The 21,415-nt window shown below is 43.6% G+C and overlaps 1 protein-coding gene across 3 annotated transcripts in view; it reads left to right on the top strand.

Moving 5' to 3' along the window:
* Nucleotides 1-4,039: 4,039 nt before the first annotated feature.
* The window catches only part of HLCS (holocarboxylase synthetase), a 121,433-nt gene continuing 104,057 nt past the window's right edge, over nucleotides 4,040-21,415 (top strand). For 2 of the 3 annotated variants that reach the window (XM_053936740.1, XM_053936739.1), the window contains exons 1-5: nucleotides 4,040-4,264; nucleotides 7,917-8,069; nucleotides 12,617-12,779; nucleotides 14,497-15,374; nucleotides 18,928-19,110. In XM_053936740.1, coding sequence (XP_053792715.1) covers nucleotides 4,073-4,264; nucleotides 7,917-8,069; nucleotides 12,617-12,779; nucleotides 14,497-15,374; nucleotides 18,928-19,110 — 1,569 coding nt within the window. In that variant the 5' untranslated portion in view covers nucleotides 4,040-4,072. Of the gene's footprint in view, nucleotides 4,265-6,561; nucleotides 6,645-7,916; nucleotides 8,070-12,616; nucleotides 12,780-14,496; nucleotides 15,375-18,927; nucleotides 19,111-21,415 lie in introns of those variants that run through there. The other variant, XM_053936741.1, reaches the window with a different exon arrangement.

Below are 21,415 nucleotides of genomic sequence, written 5' to 3'. Positions count from 1 at the left end.
ATTCTGAACTTTTTAGTCAAAGCTTGTCTAAAATTCTGAACTTTTTAGTCAAAGATTGTAATAAAATTCTGAACTTTTTTGTCAAAGATTGTAATAAAATTCTGAACTTTTTAGTCAAAGATTGTCTAAAATTCTGAACTTTTTAGTCAAGGCTTGTCTAAAATTCTGAACTTTTGAGTCAAAGATTGTCGTAAAATTCTGAACTTTTTAGTCAAGGCTTGTCTAAAATTCTGAACTTTTTAGTCAAAGCTTGTCGTAAAATTCTGAACTTTTTAGTCAAAGCTTGTCTAAAATTCTGAACTTTTTAGTCAAGGCTTGTCTAAAATTCTGAACTTTTTAGTCAAAGCTTGTCTAAAATTCTGAACTTTTTAGTCAAGGCTTGTCTAAAATTCTGAACTTTTTAGTCAAAGCTTGTCTAAAATTCTGAACTTTTTAGTCAAAGATTGTAATAAAATTCTGAACTTTTTTGTCAAAGATTGTAATAAAATTCTGAACTTTTTAGTCAAAGATTGTCTAAAATTCTGAACTTTTTAGTCAAGGCTTGTCTAAAATTCTGAACTTTTGAGTCAAAGATTGTCGTAAAATTCTGAACTTTTTAGTCAAGGCTTGTCTAAAATTCTGAACTTTTTAGTCAAAGCTTGTCGTAAAATTCTGAACTTTTTAGTCAAGGCTTGTCTAAAATTCTGAACTTTTTAGTCAAAGCTTGTCGTAAAATTCTGAACTTTTTAGTCAAAGCTTGTCTAAAATTCTGAACTTTTTAGTCAAGGCTTGTCTAAAATTCTGAACTTTTTAGTCAAAGCTTGTCTAAAATTCTGAACTTTTTAGTCAAAGCTTGTCATGATTAAGTCCAAGTTACAATATTACAGAACTTAGAAAACCTCCAGCAGCTTCACAGATCTAAAGAATTCTGTGTCAACATAGGCAGGGGCTTGTCTTGAACCAAGGACTGGTTTTGCCAGTTCTGCTTTAGATTCCCTTGCATGGTGAGGCTCTGATTCATTTTCCTCATTTACTCATAGACTTTTCCAGGGTAGGGGAACCTCAGAAATCAAAAAATGCTCGTGGTGGAGCTGAGCACATTCGATGGCAGCAGGATTGGAAGCACAGCCCCTTTCCCTGCCTGTGGAAAGGTTTCACAAACAGCTGAGCTCTGTGCAGGCGCAGGGCTCAGCGGTGCACCTGAGCTAACCCAGGGAAAGTGAATTCCAGAGCTGAGAGCTCGCTTTGGAGATTGTTTTCTTTCTTTTGATGTGCCCAGGCAAGGATTTGGACATCCTGCACAAGATGAAGTCACACAGAGGAGCAGGGTGAGGTGCCAGGTGAGGAGCAGTGGAGATTTGTTCCTCTCTGTGAAGGGCAGGATATGGCAGCAGCACAACATTGGTGTTTCCAAAGCTTGAGATAATTACTTAAAATATTTGGCATTACAACTGAAACTGTAATCTGTTTGTGCCATGAGTTGTGGAAATATTATGTCCCATCCCTGGAGGTGTTCAAGGCCAGAATCACAGACTCCTCAGGGCTGGAAGAGCCCTCCAGGATCATCCAGTGGCACCAGCATCACCCCAAACCCTGTCCCCAAGGCCACATCCAGACTCCTCTGGGACAATTCCAGTGACTCCAAACCTCCCTGGGCAGCTCAGCCCAAGGCCTGACCACTCTGCCAGGGAAAAAACATTTCCTGAACATCCCCTGGCACAACTTAAAACCATTTCCTCTCCTCCTTTCACTTGAAAAGTGAGCAGAGCCAGTTTGTTCCTTGTTTATCTACAGAGCCAGCATGTTATTGCTAGAGATCCACTTAGGGATCAAACTGTTATTTTAGAATGCCCATTGCACTGAATATCCAAGTGAAGGACAAGACCTTGAGCGCAGAATAATTAAAAAAGGTTGTGGCTTCCTGCTCTGTTCAGGAAACAAACCTCACGTATTTGTGAAGGCAGGTGTGGGCTTCTTTCTTGTGGCCTTGCATTTTGCATCTTTTTTTTTATCTTCTCTTTTCACTCCCGGTGAAAAATGCATATTATATGGCTCTGCACAGACAGTTACTATATGTATTATGTTATATTGATTAGAAGTGCTGCATTAACATTTTAATAGTGTGGTAAATGTGGTTTTGTAGTTGAAATGAAGGCTTTAGTAGTTAAAATAGAAACTATGTATGTGGGTTTTTTTTTTAAAGGAATGAGATACTCGCTTCGAAGTAACAGTCACAGAACACCTAAATCTTCCAGAGAAGAGGAATTTATGGTTTTCTTATCAGAAGTGAATTTCTTCAGGCCTTGCTCAGACTCGAAGACGCTGTGGGGATTAAAGGAAGCAGTTGAAAAATAACAGAGAGTTTCTTGTTTTCAATAGAATGTATGCTAACCATGAATTATGTATGAATATGCAACAGTGTATTGTTTTAAAGGTTATTTCTTTGTTTACAAGGCATGCTTGTCATGGCTGAAGTGCCCAAGAGCATCCAGACATCCGTAATTTTTTGTTTTTATTGTCTTGTAATTGTCCTAACTCTAAATTTTTATTCCTCTAATTGTATTGCTATTTTTATAACCATTTCATTAATATTAAAACTTTTAAAACTTTAAAAACCAAGTGATTGGCATTTTTCACACTCCCACACCAAGTATCTGCTAGGATCAGACTGGTCCACACCTTCCTTTCCCAGAGCTGTGTTGTGATTCCTTTCCCTATAAAATGCAGAAAGTATTTGATAACTTTAGTGCGTAGATACATTGGAGGAGCAGAGGATAACTTGTTGGCTGTTGTGCGTTCTGGAGGAGCAATTTGTGTTTGCAGCACACGGGGCACGTGCAAATCCTGCAGTTTGATTCCTTGCCAGGCTGTTCCTCACTCTGATGTCAATGTTCAGCCCTTTCTCATTTGGTGAATGCAATGAACCAGCTGGAATGAAAGGCATCCATTTGTGGCTTTGGTGGCAGCAGGAATGGGAACTGGAGACAGGTGTCTTCCCCTGGCTCTGTGTGGGATACACAAGGGAATATTGTGCCTTTAGGGCACCATCAGTCCAGGAGTAAGGCCAGGTAGCAGTGTCAACTCATTTGTGAGGAAGGTCAGATCCTTTCCTGTTGTCCATCAGGATAGTTCTAGCTTTGGATGAGCAGATTTATCCTGGGCTCCATCACAACTGGTGGGAGCAGCAGGTGAGGGGGGAATTCTGAGAGCTCACCTGCAGAGCTGCCCCAGCCCTGTCCCAGCCCAGGGAGGAGCTGGAGCTGCTGCAGAGAGCCCAGAGGAGGCTCCAGGATGAGCAGAGGGCTGGAGCAGCTCTGCTGGGAGGAAAGGCTGGCACAGCTGGCATTGTTCACCTGCACAGGAGAAGCTTTGGGCTGAGCTCAGGGTGGCCTTGCAGGGCCTGGAGGAGCCCCAGGAAAGCTGGAGAGAGACAATTTCCAGGGGATGCAGGGACAGGACACAGGGAATGGCTTCCAACTGAAAAATTCCAATTCAGGTGGGATGTTGGGAAAAAAAATCCTTCCCTGGCAGGGTGGGCAGGGGCTGGGATGGAATTGCCAGAGCAGCTGTGGCTGCCCCTGGATCCCTGGCAGTGCCCAAGGCCAGGTTGAACACTGGGGCTTGGAACAGCCCGGAATAGTGGAAGGCGTCCCTGCCCACGGCAGGGGGTGGAGCTGGATGAGCTTTGAGTCCCTTTTAACCCAAACCATTCTGCCATTCCCAGAGAAGCCGAGTCGTGGCGCCGGCGGCGAGAAAACTTCTCCTGCTCCTCCTCCTCTTCCTCCTCCAGAGCCCGGCTACAACTAACCCGCTGCAAAGACACAACGCTCCGAGGCACTTGAACGATTTTGAGCGCTCTTTATTCCTTTTTACACCTCTTTTCACCGCGCATTCCCCTCGGCGTGAGGGGCCGCCTCACGGCCGAGCGCTGAGGGGAGGAGGGGGGAGACGCGACGGTGCAAAAGGGGCGGGGCGCCGCGCGCGCCAGCCCCCCCAGCCAGCCAATCAGCGCTGGGAGCGGCGCCCGCCCTCACTGACGCACGGCGCTGCCATTGGCCGAGGCGGGCGAGGGGGGCGGGGCCGCGCGCCCGCCATGCTGATCACGCTGTGCTACCTGTACCTGTGGGCGCGCTGGGGGCCGCGCTCGGCCGCGCTCGTCCGCAGCACCGTGCGGAGGCTGCACCGCTCCCGCTGCTCCTTCACCTTCTGCGCCCGCCAGCCGCACCCCGAGGAGCGCGTCTGCCTCCGCATCGGCGGGAAGGTGTTCTGCACCGGCGAGGCGCAGGTAGAGCCGCGGGGATGCGCGGGGAATGCGGCGGTTGCCGCGGTAACGGGGATGCGGCGGGTGCCGCGGTAACGGGGATGAGCATCGCGGAGCGGCGCGGGTGGGGTCGTGGTTTGATTGTGGGGATTGGTGGCGGGCAGGGAAGGGTAACGCGCCGAGGGAATTCCCACGCGCTGTCGCAGGCAGGGGGAGGAGGAGGGGACAGCCAGGTGGAAAATGTTAGTCCAGGTGTGGTTCCCTGTCCTCGCTGCTTTGCCCGAGCTTGTTGGAATAGGAAATGGGCTGAGGGATGCTCTGTGTGCTACGGATGTACATTTGTATGTGTGTATTCGTGTATATGTATTCAGTGCAGCTTTGCAAGGGCAGCAGTGGTGCTAGCAAAGCTTGGCTGGGAGAGCGTGAGAGAATTTAACAGAATCACAGAGTGGTTTGGGCTGGAAGGGACCTTAAAGATCATCCTGTTCCAGCCCCCTGCCGTGGGCTCCATGCCCTGTCCAGCCTGACCTTGGGCACTTCCAGCTTCTCTGGGCACCCTGTGCCAGGGCTTCCCCACCCTCCCAGGGACGATTTCCTTCCTAATATCCCATCTAAACCTGCTCACTTTCAGTTTAAGGACATTCCCCCTTGCCCTTTCACTCCACGTCCCTGGGAAAAGCCTCTTTCCATTTTAGCAGCATACTTTGAGCCCGTATAAGGCTTTAGCCTAAAAATATGTGCTGTGTTTGTGCCTTCAAGATTCGTGTCAGGGCTTTAAAACGTTGCTGGATCTGCTCTGGAATGTGAACTGAGCCTTTGGGTCCTGAGAGCTGGCTGCTTCTCCCCATACAAAATGTTGTTTTAAGTGAGGAAAACGAGGTGGAAAACGAAAATCACAAGTGAGCAGGGGTGGGGAAGGCTGTGGCAGCCCATGAGAGTGGAAAACCCCTGTGCCTGAACCAGTTCCACGTGGCACTGCTGGCAGCAAACCTGAAAGCGAGCTTGCTTGACTTTCAGGATTAGAAGTGGAACTGGCACTGCCCCCTGCTAGTCTGAATTATTTAAATGAATGGTGGATTTCTCTGAATTTGGCACTAAATGCCAGAATTGGTCTGGGTAAGGCTCTTCTTGATCTCTGCTTTTTGCTGATGTTGGTGCCTGTGTGGTTGGGAATTCTTTCAGTCGTTCCAGGCATTGCTGGGAAGGGATTCATGGAGCGTGTCAGTGGCTAAGTGCTCTTCAGGAAGCAGAGAAGCTTTTCATAAATTCAGTGGGTGAAGAGAACGTTTGCAGTGAGGGAAAACAAGATTAGAAATGCTGATGAAGTTGGCTCTATTTAAAACTATTTTTTTTTTGCTATTTAATGAACAGATTATTTCACACTCCAGAGCGATGGTGGCAATCTCAGAGTCTTTCACAGCCAACTGAAATACCTAATTCACATTCCAATAAAGCCCTCAAAAACAAAACAAAGCTGTGTTTGGAGGAGTTCTGCCTCAGTTGCCCTGGATTATTTTTCTGTGAAGAGGATTTCAGTTTATTTCTGCTCTTTGCTCCACTCCTGCTCATTTCTGAAACAGCTTCTCCTCAGTCCTTGCTCAGCCAGCACATTTTTTTCTGTCTGCAGTGCTATTCATGCAGACTGATTTTATAATCTTGCTCGGTTTATTGGTGTTCACTGGGAGCTGGGAAGCCCTCTGGGGAATTGCAGCTTGGCATGAATTTTGGCATGGACTCAGGGCTGTTATTCAATATGGTTTTGTCTCTTTAAAATACGTGGCGACAGCGTTTGAGAATCCCTGGGGCAGGTCCTGTTGTGCTGCACCTCAGTGTGAGGGCTCTGGCTCTGCATCACTGGGGAGCTCTTCACATCATCTCTGAAGAGACAAAATGTTCATTCAGGTTTTTTCTTTTTGCTCCTGGGCAGCCAGCAAAGCTCCTTTGCTCTCTCAGTAGCTTGGACTGTGATCAGTAGCTTGCTTAAGACACTAGCAAGTCATAAATCATAACCTGTAAAGGCTTTTTTTTTTTTTTTTTTTTTTGTTTGATCTTTAGCCAAATGGGATGTTTAAGGTACTTTAGACACCCCGAGCTCAGTTCACTTTCCTGTGGGAGAAATCAGTGTTTGCTTGTGCAGCTTCTGTGCTCACCAAGGGTTTAAACAAAGGTTTAAACCTGTTTTATCTAATTAACTCTTAAAATGTTGGGTCAGTGACCCAACTCTTAAAAGGTTGTGTCAGGGAGCTGCCCCCTCAGCATTGCGTGGTTTCATTTGAGGTGTGCAGTGATGAACACGTTCAGGGTTAGAAGCCAGTGCCAGAGGGGAATTCTTTCCTGCTCCCACGTGGAATTATTGAAGGCGTGTGCTCGTGGAGGCAGAAGGAAAATGTGGGAAAGAGTAAAGGTAAGAGGGTTTTCAGGAAGTTGTGAAAGCACCATACTTTGTGTTAGAAGTTTACACAAACAAGACAAGACTGCTAACATCTGTTCTTTGAGCTGTATTACAACATCAATCTCATTACGTAATTAAGACAACTAAAAGATAACAACTCACATCTTATTAACAACAAAAAATTTCTTTATAATGTTATAGAACATTTTAAAAACTTTTTAACCAATAACATATTACCAAAACTTACAGATAAATATTCTAGCTAATCACTAAATAAACACACGTACACCTACTTCAAACAATACTTACTTATATACTTCCTATTAACAATACCCAATTATTAAACTTAAAGCCTTCTACTATCTTACTAAACATCTTTTTCTACAGTCTTAAAATCTATCTTAACCAAAGCTAAAACTCAAACTGTTGTTTCATGTCCGTATTTACTGTGCTAATGTAACTTTTCTACTTTCAGACTTTACAATGACAGCTAACTCTAAGTTCTATACTCTTGCTGTTTCTAAAGCCTGCTTTCACAACTTTCTAAAAGTCTTCTTGCCTTTACTATTTCCCACAGCAAAACAGTTGTTTCTAATACTTGCCGTTTTTTAAATATGCCAGACAAATTAAGTTCAATGCAGAATGGGTGTAAAAATTAAAAATGGCATGTAATATTTTCCTGGGAAGCTGAGAGGTGTATCAAACACGTTTGTTGGTCTGCTGATTCCAGGTTTTGAGCTTTATTTATTCCTTGCCGAGGGCAAGAGAGGGAATCTTTTGTCATTTAATGAAGAAAACTTTGATGCAATGGTCTGCTGAATGGTGGATAGAACAACCTAGGGAAAAATTGATTCTGAATGAATTATTTCTGAGCTTCGTAGTGAATGAGGAATTTTGATGCAGAGGCATGAGGATTCAAGGTTCAGTGTGGATGGGAGAGGAGGATCAGGTGAATGAGGGATGCTGCCAGTGGCAAATGTCCCACAGGAGTCACAGTGCCCGTGGCTCAGGGGTTTGTGTTCCACCCTCTCTTCCCATAAAGCTGAAAGCTGGAGTTTGAGTTGGCTTAAAAACGTGGCTTGGCACTTTCAGTTTTACTTTCAGCATTCCTTTGTGGTGGTTCAGAATTTTATCCCTTTTTTTGTCTCGTGGGGAATGTGAAATAATCATCACCCTTCCTGTAAGGCTGCAGGGTCAGATTTGAATTTAAGCCGGGCATAATTTAAAAAGGAATTCTTAAATCAGCTGCTTCCTAGACTTATTCTCCTTTCCCTTTTCTTTCAGTTCCTTGATGACTTAAACAGGTGGAGTGTGCTTCTCATTTCTCCCTTTATCCACCCCGAGAAGCTGCTGCCAGCAGAGCACATTGCTTTTGTGACAGAAAGCATTTCTGCTCAGACAGAGAACTTGCAGAAAGGACCTGACTCTTCAAAGGAGGTGAGAAACTCTCTTTGTTTCTTGCACAGAAAGGGCAACAGATATTCAATATTCTTGCATAGCAGGGGGTACAGATGGCTTGTGATGTTATGGGGAATAAAAAGGGAATTGCTTCATTCACATCACTGGTAATAATTAAGCTCTGTTTTGTGTTTCAAACAGACCAAGAGACATTTTGTTGAGACTTTTCAGTAGCATTTTTCTCTGGCTGTGGGTGGGAATGGCCCCCCCTGCTCTGGAGCCAGGCTGGGAGAAGTTGGGATTGTTCAGCCTGGAGAAAAAAAGGCTCCAGGGAGAACTCAGAGCCTAAAGAGGCTCCATGAGAGCAACTCTGGACAAGGAATGGAGTGACAGGACACAGGGAATGGCTTCCCACTGGGAAAGGGGAGATTTGGGTGGGATATTGGGAAGGAATTCCTGCCTGGCAGGGTGGGCAGGGGCTGGGATGGAATTGCCAGAGCAGCTGGGGCTGCCCCTGGATCCCTGGCAGTGCCCAAGGCCAGGTTGGACACTGGGGCTTGGAGCAGCCTGGGACCATGGAAAATCCTTCTCCTGCTTTTTGTTAAGCCCCCTTTAGGCACTGGAAGGCTGTGAGAGAGGAGGGATGGATGTCAGTGCCTCCAGGGAAGAGGAGGAAAGGGAAAATGTCCATGCCAGGATGTGTCTGTGCAGGCTGTGGTGAAACATCTGGGCTGCCTGCTGAGATCCCAGAGCTCTCCATGAGCCAGGCTCTGCCCTGGGGCCATGGATAAGTGTGGGAGATGGATTTGTAGGGAATTCTTAAAGCAGCATTCAAAGGGCTTAATTTAATTTGAAAGCTTAAATTTAATTTTAATTTAAACCCTAAAGTCAACGTTTCTTATCTCAAAGTTTACATACAGCTGTGAACCTTCTGTCAAACTTCAAGAATTCTCTGCAAATCCATTTCCCACAGATGAGGTGCTGTCCTGGGTGTCCCTAAAGGGCCACCTGTCCCCTTTATTTCCTGAAATCAGGTTTCAGGCTCCTCCTTGGGCTTCCAGGAGATCACATCCACAGGTGCTCATGGCCTGGCTGCTTCCCTGGATGAGGATCTGTGTAAAACATTTTTTTACTCTTCAAGTTGTTGTTTATTTTTTATCTTATCAGAGGTTCTACACACCATCTACACTAGACTTAGCACACAAAGAGAAGACAGCAAAAAAAGTCACAAAATGTACAGTTTCAAGGTCTTTTAAACCTGTTTTATCTAATTAACTCTTAAAATGTACTTTATTTCTACTTTTCTACCAGCAACTAATTATTTGTCTGCCACACAACATCTGTATTACAACTCTCCCTAACTAATCAGTCTATACCACCAACACAATAGAAAATAAAGTAGATAAAGAAGAAGAAAAAGATCAAACAACACCCAAAATCCTCTATTTTGTCTTCTACCTCCATACTAAAAACTCAAAATTTTTCACCCTTTGATAAACTATATTACTCTCTATTTTACACACTCATAAATTCTAATTCATGATGAAATAACACCCCAAATCCTCTATTTTGTCTTCTAACTCTGTACTAAAAACTCAAAACTCAAAATTTTTCACCCTTTGATAAACTATACTTCTCTCTATTTTACACACTCATAAATTCTAATTCAAGGTCAAACAACACCCAAAATCCTCTATTTTGTCTTCTACCTCCATGTTAAAAACTCAAAACTCAAAATTTTTCACCCTTTGATAAAGATTTTTTATTTTCCTTCTACTTTTTGTAGCAGAAAGATGCACAAAAACATCTGAATTGAAGCTCTGATTATCTATTCTTTTGGGGGTTTATTGGGTTTTTTAAAATCTTCTTGGGTTTGCTTTCGTTTCCCTTAGGATGGAAAATTTTGCATTCTTATGTGGACATTACTAATTGATTTAGAAAGCTCAAAAGTGATAGTCCAGGCGAAAAAAGTCAAAACTAAAGAGGAAAGGGACTGCTGGTTTGTTTTGTTTATTGTTCTTTTGTGTGAGCACAGTAAAATGCTCTTAATTTTGGTACCTCTGGCTGTCACCATAGCCAGGGGCTGTGGGAACCCATTGCCCCTGGGGGGGTTTGTGGCCAGAAAAGCCAATTTTTGTAGGACTGTCAGTGATCTGTGGCTGGTGAAAATGAGAACGCAGGAGTATGAATGATGCCTCATCTCTTGCTAAGAGCTGGCCTTTCATCCTTTATTCTGGCAGAATTTTGATTTGGAACTGCAGCAGGAAAGCTGGAAAATATTCCCTGAGGGTTTTGGCTCTGCTCTGGAGCCAGTGGAGTGTTGCCTGATTTCAGGGTCACAGGTTTTGGCAAGAGCTTGACTTTGTGAGTTATTTCTGAGGGTAGCTGCTCACTTTGTTTGCACTGTGCAGCCATAATTCCATTTTACAGCTGAGATTTTACTTGGTGCCACGGAAGAAAGATCAAGAACATCAACAGATCTTGCTCACAGCTTCCAGCTGTGGGTGTTCCTTGTGGCTGTTCTTTGGGTAAGAAAGGATATTTAAATGCTCTGTAATTAAGTTAACAGGATATTTAAATACTCTGTAAGTCCCTCAGCCTCCACCACGAGCAGTCCCATTGAAGCTGGGGCGTGCTCTGGTGTCACAGAGCTGGGGTTCAACCCCCAAGTTCCTGCTCCCCTTTTCCTCTTGGAAAGGGAAATTTTCACTAAGGCTTAGCAGAAATCATGGATCAGAAGACACCCAGCCAGGTTTCTCGTTAGATATCCAAAGGCCAGAGATATAAACATGGATTGAGAGCCCACCTGCAGAGCTTTCCTCTCTCCAGCCCACGCTGTTTGTGCTCCTGGGCCTGAGCTTTGGATCATTTGTCCTTGGTGCCCAGCTGGAGAAGGAATTGTTTTGTCTCCCTGCTCTGTGCACAGAACTCACCATCCCCTGATATGAAGCTCAGACCCTCACACTAAAGCAGCACAGAATGTGAAAAATAGAAAAGCCAAAACCTGAGGCATCAGTTCCTCAGGCAGGGTCACATTTTCTGTAGCATTTGTGGAGCCCTTCAGTAGGTTCTCATTATGAGGAGCAGCTGACAGCAGCACTTTGGGTGTGGCAAAGAGGTAGAGAAAATTCTCCCCCTGTGCCCCCACAGGTGAGAGCTCACCTGCAGAGCTGCCCCAGCCCTGTCCCAGCCCAGGGAGGAGCTGGAGCTGCTGCAGAGAGCCCAGAGGAGGCTCCAGGATGAGCAGAGGGCTGGAGCAGCTCTGCTGGCAGGAAAGGCTGGCACAGCTGGCATTGTTCACCTGCACAGGAGAAGCTTTGGGCTGAGCTCAGGGTGGCCTTGCAGGGCCTGGAGGAGCCCCAGGAAAGCTGGAGAGAGACAATTTCCAGGGGATGCAGGGACAGGACACAGGGAATGGCTTCCAACTGAAAAATTACAGGTTTAGATCAGATACTAGAAAAAAATTCCTTCCTGTGAGGGTGGGCAGGGGCTGGGATGGAATTCCCAGAGCAGCTGGGGCTGCCCCTGGATCCCTGGCAGTGCCCAAGGCCAGGTTGGAGCAGCCTGGCACAGTGGGAGGTGTCCCTGCCATGGCAGGGTTTGGGAATGAGATAATTTTTAAGGTTCCTCCAACCCAAACCATTCTGGGATTCTGTGACTGAATGGTGTCATTTGGGTTTGTTGATTGCTAAGCAGAAGCTGTCTTTGAGAGTGACCTAGAAAGGAGACAGAACCATTGGGGTTGTTTGTTCTGTCCTCTTGTTCCCTTGGGAAACACCACAACATCAGAAGCTGCAGCTGGATTCTCTTGGGTGGTGTGTAAACCATTTAATTGCAGTAAATAAAAAGGTAAATTTAGCTGATGGTCTAATTATGAACAAGTAGAAGAACTGACAGCTCGCCCTCAGCTTGTGCATCCAAAATAAGTTTTTCCTTCCTTCAGTCAGTGTTTTACTTCTGGTGTGTGGTGGTGAAAAGCTGAACCTCATGGAAGAGGTGTCAAAGTGCTGCAGCTGCTCTGTGGGAATTGCACTTGGTCTCCCCATGCTTTGGAGCATGGCAGAGGCTGATTTTTTTTTTTTTTTTAGGTCATGAAGGCAGGTCTCTAAAAATTCTTTCATGGGAGAACAACTTGTTTGTGCATCCAGTTGTGTCTCTTAACTTGTGCAGTGTTTCTTTCCTGAAGAAAAGGAATTTTTGAGGTAGATAAACATCTTGAACCCTCATGATGCCTCTGATAATTTTTGTTAAACCCTCGTAGTTTAATTTTGTTCTTTTTATCAGCATTCTTGCTGGGAGTTTGTGCCGAAGGAAACAAATCCAAATAGAATTTTTCCTACAGCTCTGCTGCCATTTTGTGGCTCGGATCTTTCAGAGCCTTGATCTTTGGGAATGATTCCCCTGGACTCCCACTTGGTTTGGATGTTCTCTTCCATCAGGGCTCAATCTTTGCTGCCTAAAGCAACCCCCCCAGTAAATCCTCCAAATTTCCTGCAGTTCCTCTTGCAGACTCACAATATTATTGACACTTGGGGATTTTCCCAGAACCTTTCCCAACTGAAAGCCATCCGTGTGCTCTGTTCTAGATTGTGAAGTGGTCAGACTTTTGTTCACCCTTGGCCTATAAACCTGGTGAACCTTTTAAGTTAATTGCTGAAGCCAGTGTAGATAATTTCAGTAGCCTTGGAATAGCCTTCCTGGAAGACAGGCTGCAGATGGAGAACGGGATGGTGCCACACAGGATTGTTTGTAAGTACCCTCCTGATCGTTTTTCACAGCACAGCATTTTTGCTTTATGGTTATTTTAGGACTTTGTGCGTAGTTTTTTTATACCTACCTGAAAAATTTGCCTTTTTTTTTTTTTTTTTTTTTTTTTTTGGCAGTGTTTTCTACCTGTGTTGGGATTCCAGGTTGATCCCTCTGTAGCTCTGCTTGAATTTTGTAGGATTTGGAATGGTTTGGGTTGGAAGGAGGCTTAAAAACCATCCATTCCCACCCCCTGCTGTGGGCTGGGACCCCTTCCACTATCCCAGGGTGCTCCAAACCAGAACTTAGAAAATACTTTATTCAAATCTTGTCTGATAATTAACAAATCTACTTTAAAAAACTCAAAAAATTTTCAAAGCTGGAAGTTTTTAGACAGATGTTCTCTTTTTTTTTTTTTTAATATTTGAAATTAAAGTGTATTCAAAGCTGAACATGGATTGGGCTGGGATTTTTTTGGCCTTTTTTTTATGGGGTTTGTTTTTGCTTTACTGTTTTTTTTTTTAATGTAGATCACAGTGCACAGGCAGAAATGAAGGAATGACAAAATCAACAACATTTAGCTGAAGTGCAAGAGGACAGGAATATTGTCCCAAAAGAATCTGAGGGGAAATTCTGTCTCTCTGGGTTCTTTTCTGCATAAATATTATCTCAAGGAAGGATGGAAGCTGAATGTCCCTTTTTAAAATGTTTTCTGCCTCCTTTTGCTTCCAGTGCTGTGTGGAAGCTGCTCCAGAACAGGCTGGGGGAAGCTCTGGGTGGAATAACAGAGGTTGGAAGCTCTGAAATTCCCTTGGAATATCAAAAAAAAAAAAAAAAAAAAAAACAAAAAAAACCCAAACCATCTTACTTCATGTTTCTGCTCCAAAGGGGATGTAGTTATATAAGAAGGAAAGGGATTGAAGTTGGATTGGCAAAATTTTGTTCATCAAGTTTCTCCCTGGATTAAAAGCATAATAAATTGATTTGGTTGGGTGTGAGTGGGGAAGGAGTCAGTGAAATTTTTCAGATTTTGCCTTGAAGTGTTTTTCATGGCTCAGCAGCTGAAGAAGCCCTCCCTTGTGATGAGTATTTTTTCTCTCCTCTTTGCTCTGCACATTTCATGCTGGCAGTAATCATCTTTGCTCTTCTCTTCTCACTTGTATTTGCTCTGAATTATCTTCACATTTCTATCATTTTCAGAGGAAAAGGGAAATTTTTAACAGTTCTTCTTATTTTCTTGTTTTCCCTTGGATTCTTAGCTCCCAAATCTTGCTGTGGGTTGCTCTCTCTCCCTTTCTGCAGACTGAAATCTGTTCAAATGTCTCTTTACTCCCTTTTCTTGTGCCAAACCTTTATCTGCAGCCTTCAGCAGTGCAAGGGACGTGGTTCAATATCTGTCTTACCCAATACCATCACTTTATTAGCTTATTTCAAAATAGTTTATTTCAAAACAGCAGCGATTTTAAACCCTGCCCTCCTTAGAAGAGCAGTATTTTTCCAGAGGTATTTTCTTTTCTTCGTTTTGTCTTTAGATTTATGGTTTGAGTGCAAATCTGTGTTGTTCTGGGGGGAAATAGGATTTGTTGTGTCAAAGGAGTGAAATTCTTGCTGTTACAGGGCATTTGTACTGAAATTAAATTCTGCTGTTAATGATATTTATCCTAACCCTTTTAATCTCATTGCTCTAACCCCTTTTTTTGGTATCCTGTACCTTTTGCAGCTGTGCATTTAGAGGAATCTGCTCTGAAGGAGTTGGCACAGGAGGCTCCATCGGTGAAAGAGAAAAGCACAGAGATGGAGGCAGTAACTCCTGCTGGGAATTCAGCATTAGGGCGAGCTGAGCAGGACAAATCCAAGCTGGAAGAAGAAGGGGAGCACGAGGAGACAGGAGCTGGGGAACACCACCACTTGCACGTTTCCAGCTGCCACGAGTGTCAGCAGCTCGAGAACATCACCATAGAGTCGGTGAAATTCGCCTCTGCAGAAAACATTCCAGAGCTTCCCGAGGACTGCAGCAGCAGAGGGGAGGAGAAGGAGCACGAATGTCTGCAAAAAGGATTCAAAAGAATAAACCTGGCTGGGAAACCCCCCAACATCTTGGTTTACCTGGGCTCTGAGGCTGCCAAAGGGAGGTTTGAGCAGGTGAAATCAGTCCTCAGCGCGTGCATCGATGCCGAGAGCTACACCGTGTACCAGCTGCACCAGGAGCAAGTGCTCAGGGACCCCTGGGCTGACAACTCCCTGCTGCTGCTCATTGCCACAGAGGAGCCCATTCCTGAGGGCATCCACAGGCAGTTCATGACGTTTCTGTCCAAAGGGGGAAAGATTCTTGGGTTTTCCTCGTCCTTCACCTTCGGGGGCGTGCAGATAAAGCGCAGAAACAAACTGAGGAGGGTTGTGCACGAGCTGGTGGTGTCCAGAAAGGACAGCACTGAGGTGAAGCTGAACCTGCTGGTCAGTGGCTGTGTTTTTGAGGAAGGCATGAAGGGAGATGGCAGCAGAGTGAAGGTGTTGAGTCGGCTGAATAATGCTGCTAAAGACACGGTGATCGTGCACCTGACCCACGGCAGCAGTGGAGGAGAAGCCATCCTTTCCCAGGTACTGTGAGCAGCGAGGAGTTCATGCAGTCCTGAAAAACTGTTCCCATTGCATGCTCCTGGGGGTTCCTGACAAGGGGAGGTGTGGAATCATGGAATGCTTTGGGTTGGGAGGGACCTCAAAGCCCATCCAGTGCCATGGCAGGGACACCTCCCACTGTCCCAGGCTGCTCCAGCCCCAGTGTCCAACCTGGCCTTGGGCACTGCCAGGGATCCAGGGGCAGCCACAGCTGCTCTGGGAATTCCATCCCAACCCCTGCCCACCCTGCCAGGCAGGAATTCCTTCCCAATATCCCACCCAAATGTCCCTTTTCCCAGTGGAAAAGCCATTCCCAGGTGTAAGTGGATGTCCTGGATGTAGAAGGGATCCAAGTGCAGGGTGGGTTTCACTTGGTGTTAAAGTTAAGGAAGGGGAATGTCACTGCTGGGAAAACAGTTTTTTTTATTTTCACCACGGAGCCAGGCGTGTGTGGATCAGGCAAGGTAAAACAAAGAACAGTTCTGTGCAGGAAGCAGGAATTCTCCTCATTAATCCATGGAAATATCTCCACGGGGTGCCAGAGGATGGTGCCAGACTTCCCAGTGGTGCCCAGTGACAGCACAGGGAGCAGTGGCCATAAACTAAACCCCAGAAAATTCCACCTCCACTTGAGCAGAAATTTCCTTCCATGGATGTGGCAGAGCCCTGGAGCAGCTGCCCAGGGAGGTGATGGAGTCTCCCTTTCTGGGGACATTCCAAACCCACCTGGGCACTTTCCTGTGTCACCTGCTCCAGGTGACCCTGCCTGGGCAGGGGTTGGAGTGGTTCATCTCCAGAGGTCCCTTCCAACCCCAGTTATTCTGGGATTTTGTCATATTCCAGAGCAGAGTTTTCCCTTTCTCCCTGCTGGAGGTGGTACAGGAATACAGCTTGAGCAGATTTTGGGAAGTAGGAAATAAATCCCACAAAATCCTTACAAAAATAGGAATTGTGGCAAAGCAAGAAGTGCAGAATAAACCTTGCTGGAAACTTTTTTTTTTTGTTTCCTGAATCATTATTCAGCCTTTAAAGGTTTAAATGTTTGATACTCTGCACGTATCAAATAGCTCAGAGAATCTGGGGGGTGGAATTGGGGTAGTTCAGGATGAGCCAAAATCATTAATTCCAGTTAAAAATAATATGCCAGGAAGTAGGTGCCTCTCCAGTATCATGGTATTGTGATCTCTGGTTAAAAAACCACCAAAACAGGCAAAGAAAGCCCTCATAAAATGGAACAGATGAGTTCAAGTGTTCATAATATTTTTTTCTTCATTTTACCTTCTGGATAATGGGTGAGGAAGTTTCCACAGGAAGGTAAATGTTGGTCACTGATTATTGAAATGATTTAAATATTCCCAGCTAAAGGTTGGGGTGATGGAAAGGCTGATAAAAGGGGTACCATGAAGTTTAGAAAATAAATCTGCCAAACACATTGAGAAAAGCAGAGCCAGGTTTGCTTTCCAAGATTAAAGTTAAGGAATATAAAAGATGAACCAACTTTATGAAAGGTTCTATTTTTACCAATATTTTAGGTAGGGAACTTTCTCAGGAGCCCAGAGCACTGAAATTTAACTGCTCAGGGATCAGCTATCAAGACTCTTGTAGCAGTTACAGAGCTCAGAAATATTCAGAGGGTTCTTAGAAGTGTTTTTGTCTTTTATCAGCTTAAATCTGCTGGATTTTTGGGAGCTCTCTTAGACATTGGAGGATATTTATTGCTTTTTTTTGTAGGCAGCTCTGCCACCCATGTGCTGCTAGAAAATGGATTTGATTCTGTCCCTGCAAGTTCTGCTTTGCTGCACCTTTTAAATTGATCCTCCTGCTGTAGTAAAATTTAATACTCCAGAGGTTTTCCCCAGGAAAAAGAAAAGGGCATCAGAGCACAGCTTCAAAAATCAGATTAAAAGGATTAGTGTGACATTTTATAATTCTAAATGACTTCCAGTCTGGATTTGAAAAGCCCTTATTGTTCCCAGGCAGTGACATCAGCTATGGAATATTCTGGCAGATTTGTTTCCCTTTTTTCTGTACCCCTCTGGTGGGTGGGTGTGCCCTGCTTCCTTTTTAATGTATTTTTTTTTACAATCATGGAATGGTTTGGGTTGGAAAGGATCTTCAAATTATCTCCTTCCACCCCTGCCATGGCAGAGACACCTTCCACTGTGCCAGGCTGCTCCAGCCCCAGTGTCCAACCTGGCCTTGGGCACTGCCAGGGATGCAGGCACTCATTCATTTCCCTGAATTTCAATGAAAATACATAAAACACAAAGAACATCATTGAATTTTGCAAAATGGAAGAAATGAACAAAAAGAAGGGTTTTTTTTAATAGCAATAAATGAATCTGCAGAGAGTACAAGTGTGGATTCTTTGGGTTTTTTTTTTTTGTTTTTTTTTTGCCAGGGTCAGGATTAAATGTATGAGAGGGTATTTCTTGTTGGGACTCAGGTGTTTATCAGTTCTCATCTCTGTCACAGTCTCACAAACCCTGAGTTCTGCAGCACTTCACTCCAACAAACTAAAAATGGAGCCCATCTCTCTCTCTGCAAGGCCTTTTAAGGATAAACTGTGCAATTCAGAAATGACACCTCAATTATTTTCACTTTTAACCCAATACCCAACCACCCGTGCCCGCCATGGGGACTTTTTGATCCAATTGCACAAAACCCCCCAAAGCCATGGAGAAGGAGGTGAAGAAGAAGGAGCAGCCTCCACCCTAAAACCTCCACCTTGCTTTCTATCCATTCCTGCATTCCAAACCCTTCAACTCTGAGTTTCCCACCCTGTGCTATCACACACTTCTATTCTAACTCCACACCTATAATCTCAGTTTTATTATTGAATTTTGGAAGCTTCTCCAGGGCCTCAGGTCAGTGCAGTGTTCTCCTGGGGGTCAGGGCCTGGCAGCACAGAAAGTCCCAAATTCTCAGCAGCCAGGGCTCCAACAGTAAAGGGCTTTGAAATATCTTGTAACACAAAAGGAAAAGCAGAAAAAAAGCCAAAAAGGAGGTCTATGAAGGATTGTTTTTTTTCCTCTTGCATTTAATTTCAACTTCTAAGCATCTGCTTCGACCATGAGCAGTGATTTTCTACCAGGTGAGAAAGTAACTTTTTCAGGCAGAAGGGTTTCTTTATCTGCACTGATTTCCACTAAATTCATGTGACTTGCTTGAGCTCTCCACACCTTGTACAACTCCTAAAAAGCACTTTCAATTTTAATAGAATTTTAATGGAATTTCAATTTTAATGGAATTTCAGTTATAATGGAATGCAAATTTCAATGCCATTTTAATTGTAATGGAATTCTGCTCATGTACAAGCCAGAATATGACCAACCTTGCTGTTGGCTCTGGCAGACCTGAAAAGCAGAAAGTTAAATTTAAGCTGGTAAATCCAAATTTGATCAACTCCTCCAGAAAAAGCTTATTAAGAAGGGAAATTTTAGGGAGGTTTCAGAGGAAATTGTGGTGAATTGACAGCTGTGATCCCTGAATTGGAAACTGATTTTCTTTTTTTTTTTTTTTAATATCCTGCCAGGCCCATTTGGAGCTGGACATCAACTCCATGGATGTGCAAACTGAAGAGGATTTTAATTTGCTCAAAATGAGCAATTCCAAGAGATACGAAGTTCTCAGGGAGATCCTGACCTGCCTTGGGCTGAGCTGTGAATTGAGTGAAATTCCTGAATTAACACCCATTTATCTGCTCTCTCCAGATGAGGTAAGCTGGGATTTACCCTGCCAGGGAAATTCAGTGTTCTCTTAAACCCTGGTATTTTTGTTTGGAGAGTTTTCAGCAGATACTTCAGGTAAGCAAAAGTTTTTAATTTTTTAATCCATTTAATTTTTAATCCATCATTGTTTTGTTCCCTGCTAGAAGGGAGCTCTGAATTTCACCACAGGGGGATTGTGCAGGGTTAATTTTATTCTATTTGCTGTATTTCTGTTCAGAACTTTTTAATGCTCTTCTTTTTGAAGGCTGTAGTGAGCTACAGAAAGAGCTGCTTTGAAAGCCAGGATTTATTTTTCATTTAAATCAAGATAAAACTTGGTAAAACAAGATAAAATCAAGATTTTGCAGGGGCTGGCAGCAAAAGAGGAAATGGGAATGGTGAAAAGCAGAGTGCAGTGAATGGGGGAGGCACAGGGAAACCCTGATTCCTGAGGATGTTGGAATATTTCCTGGGAATATTTGTAATTCAGACGTCAGCTCTCAGTGCTGCCCTCCTCCATGTGAGACACTGCTCTGGAGAGTTGTGAGGAATACATAAAACAGTGATTTTCACTTGTTTTTCTTTAAAACATAACTTCAAAATCGTGTGTGAATTGATTCTCCATTTGTGTGGCAATGTGGAAACAAAACTAAAACCCATTTAACCTTTTTGGCGTGTATTAAATGTGCTCCAGACACAAGACTTGTTTATTGAACTCTTCCCATTTTTATTCTCCTCTTTCACTGTTTTTTTTCTTCATGGTTGTTTCTGTCCAAAGCCTTTTCAAACGTGCCATAAATTAAAATTCAGCTCATTTCTATCCAAACTTGCCATCTAGTGGCATATTCCAGGGTTGCACACCATCAAGTAAAGATATTTTAACTGTATATTCTTCAGTTAAAGTTCATACCACAATGAATTTTTAAAATTTAAATCATAAATTCTATTAATAAGTTGTTTTATTCCTTAAACTTTATTATTTTTAATGTGGTTTCATGTGACTTTAATTGTTTTATTCACACATTTTAATGGTAGCTTTGCTCTGTGTAGTCACTGTTTGAATGTCTTTCCCTTTAGCCAATGATAAAATTCCAGAATCTTGTGCAAAAGGAATTTGCAGCTTGTGTGTAACAATTGCAGTTCCTAATGAGGAGAGAGCACTTTAAAATAAATAATGAATGTGTTAGAGTTTAGCTTTCTCACAAATGATTTCTTTTTTCCCATTCATGCTGTTCTCCACAGGCCTCCTTGCTTTCCCAGAGAGCCAGGAGATACCAAAAATGTAAATTATTTGAGGAAATCCTTAATTGTATTGCCAGCAAGTGATTTTGGGATGATTTTTTTAGACTTCCCTGTGATAAAAATACCACAATGAGTCAATGAATGACCAAGCAAGCTTTGGGTCTTGTTAGCAGACCCAAAAATAATGAGAAATTATTTTACTGTTGCTAAGACTTGGCAGCTCAAGTGTTTAAAAACTGCTGGTTCCCCTCACCTGCTCAGACTTTTCTAATTCATTTCAGGAACCCCAAGCTCTTTTTGCTTATGAGGGAAAAAAATAATAATAATTGGGTTTGCTCTGTATTTTCTACTCCATTAAATAAAAATGAAACTGAGGGTGGTTTTTTTTTTGGGTAATATTAAAATTTTGTCAGTTTTAAGTGCTGGTTTGGGGAGTTCTTCAATTTCCAGCAGAGCTGTCCCTTGTTCTGTGTGATTCCCTTGGTGGTGCTTCCATTTTTTATCATAACTCTCACCAGACCTGTTTTCTGGTCCTTTGGGGCATCAAATAAAATTCTAAACTTTATTCTGTGAACAAACAGCTTCTCCTGACTTTGCTGAAATTCCTGGACAATCTGTGTTTTCCTGCATCATTGTTGAGATGCTCTTAATAATCCCATCAAACCCATGCTGCTGATCGATATAAATGTGATTATTAAGAGTTTAAGATGTTCCTCTCCACTCTGTGAGTCTTGCTTGGTGCCTTTTGCAGTGGAATTTGAAGCTGTTCCTGAGGGATGGGTTGGATTTTTTTTTTTCTTTTCCTCCTCAGCATTCACATTTTGAAGTTTTGATTTCCAATTCGTGGACCTTAAAACCACAGGCTTGCTGCATGAATTTTAAAAAAAGCCAACAAATTTTTTATCCAATTACACAAAACCACCCAAACCCATGGAGAAGAAGGTGAAGAAGAAGGAGCAGCCATGAGCAGAACTGGAATTATTAGATTTTAAATTCAGCTGAAAGCTCTGCTATCTGAATGGTCATGTCCATCTTTAAGGATTTTAGATTTTAGCCAGGAGAATTCAGCTA

The sequence above is a fragment of the Vidua chalybeata genome, chromosome 2 (genome assembly GCF_026979565.1).
Source record: "Vidua chalybeata isolate OUT-0048 chromosome 2, bVidCha1 merged haplotype, whole genome shotgun sequence".
NCBI classification, from domain to species: Eukaryota; Metazoa; Chordata; class Aves; order Passeriformes; family Viduidae; genus Vidua; species Vidua chalybeata.
The sequence above is the reverse complement of the archived record's forward strand: the minus strand, read 5'-3'. Positions and strand labels throughout refer to the sequence as shown.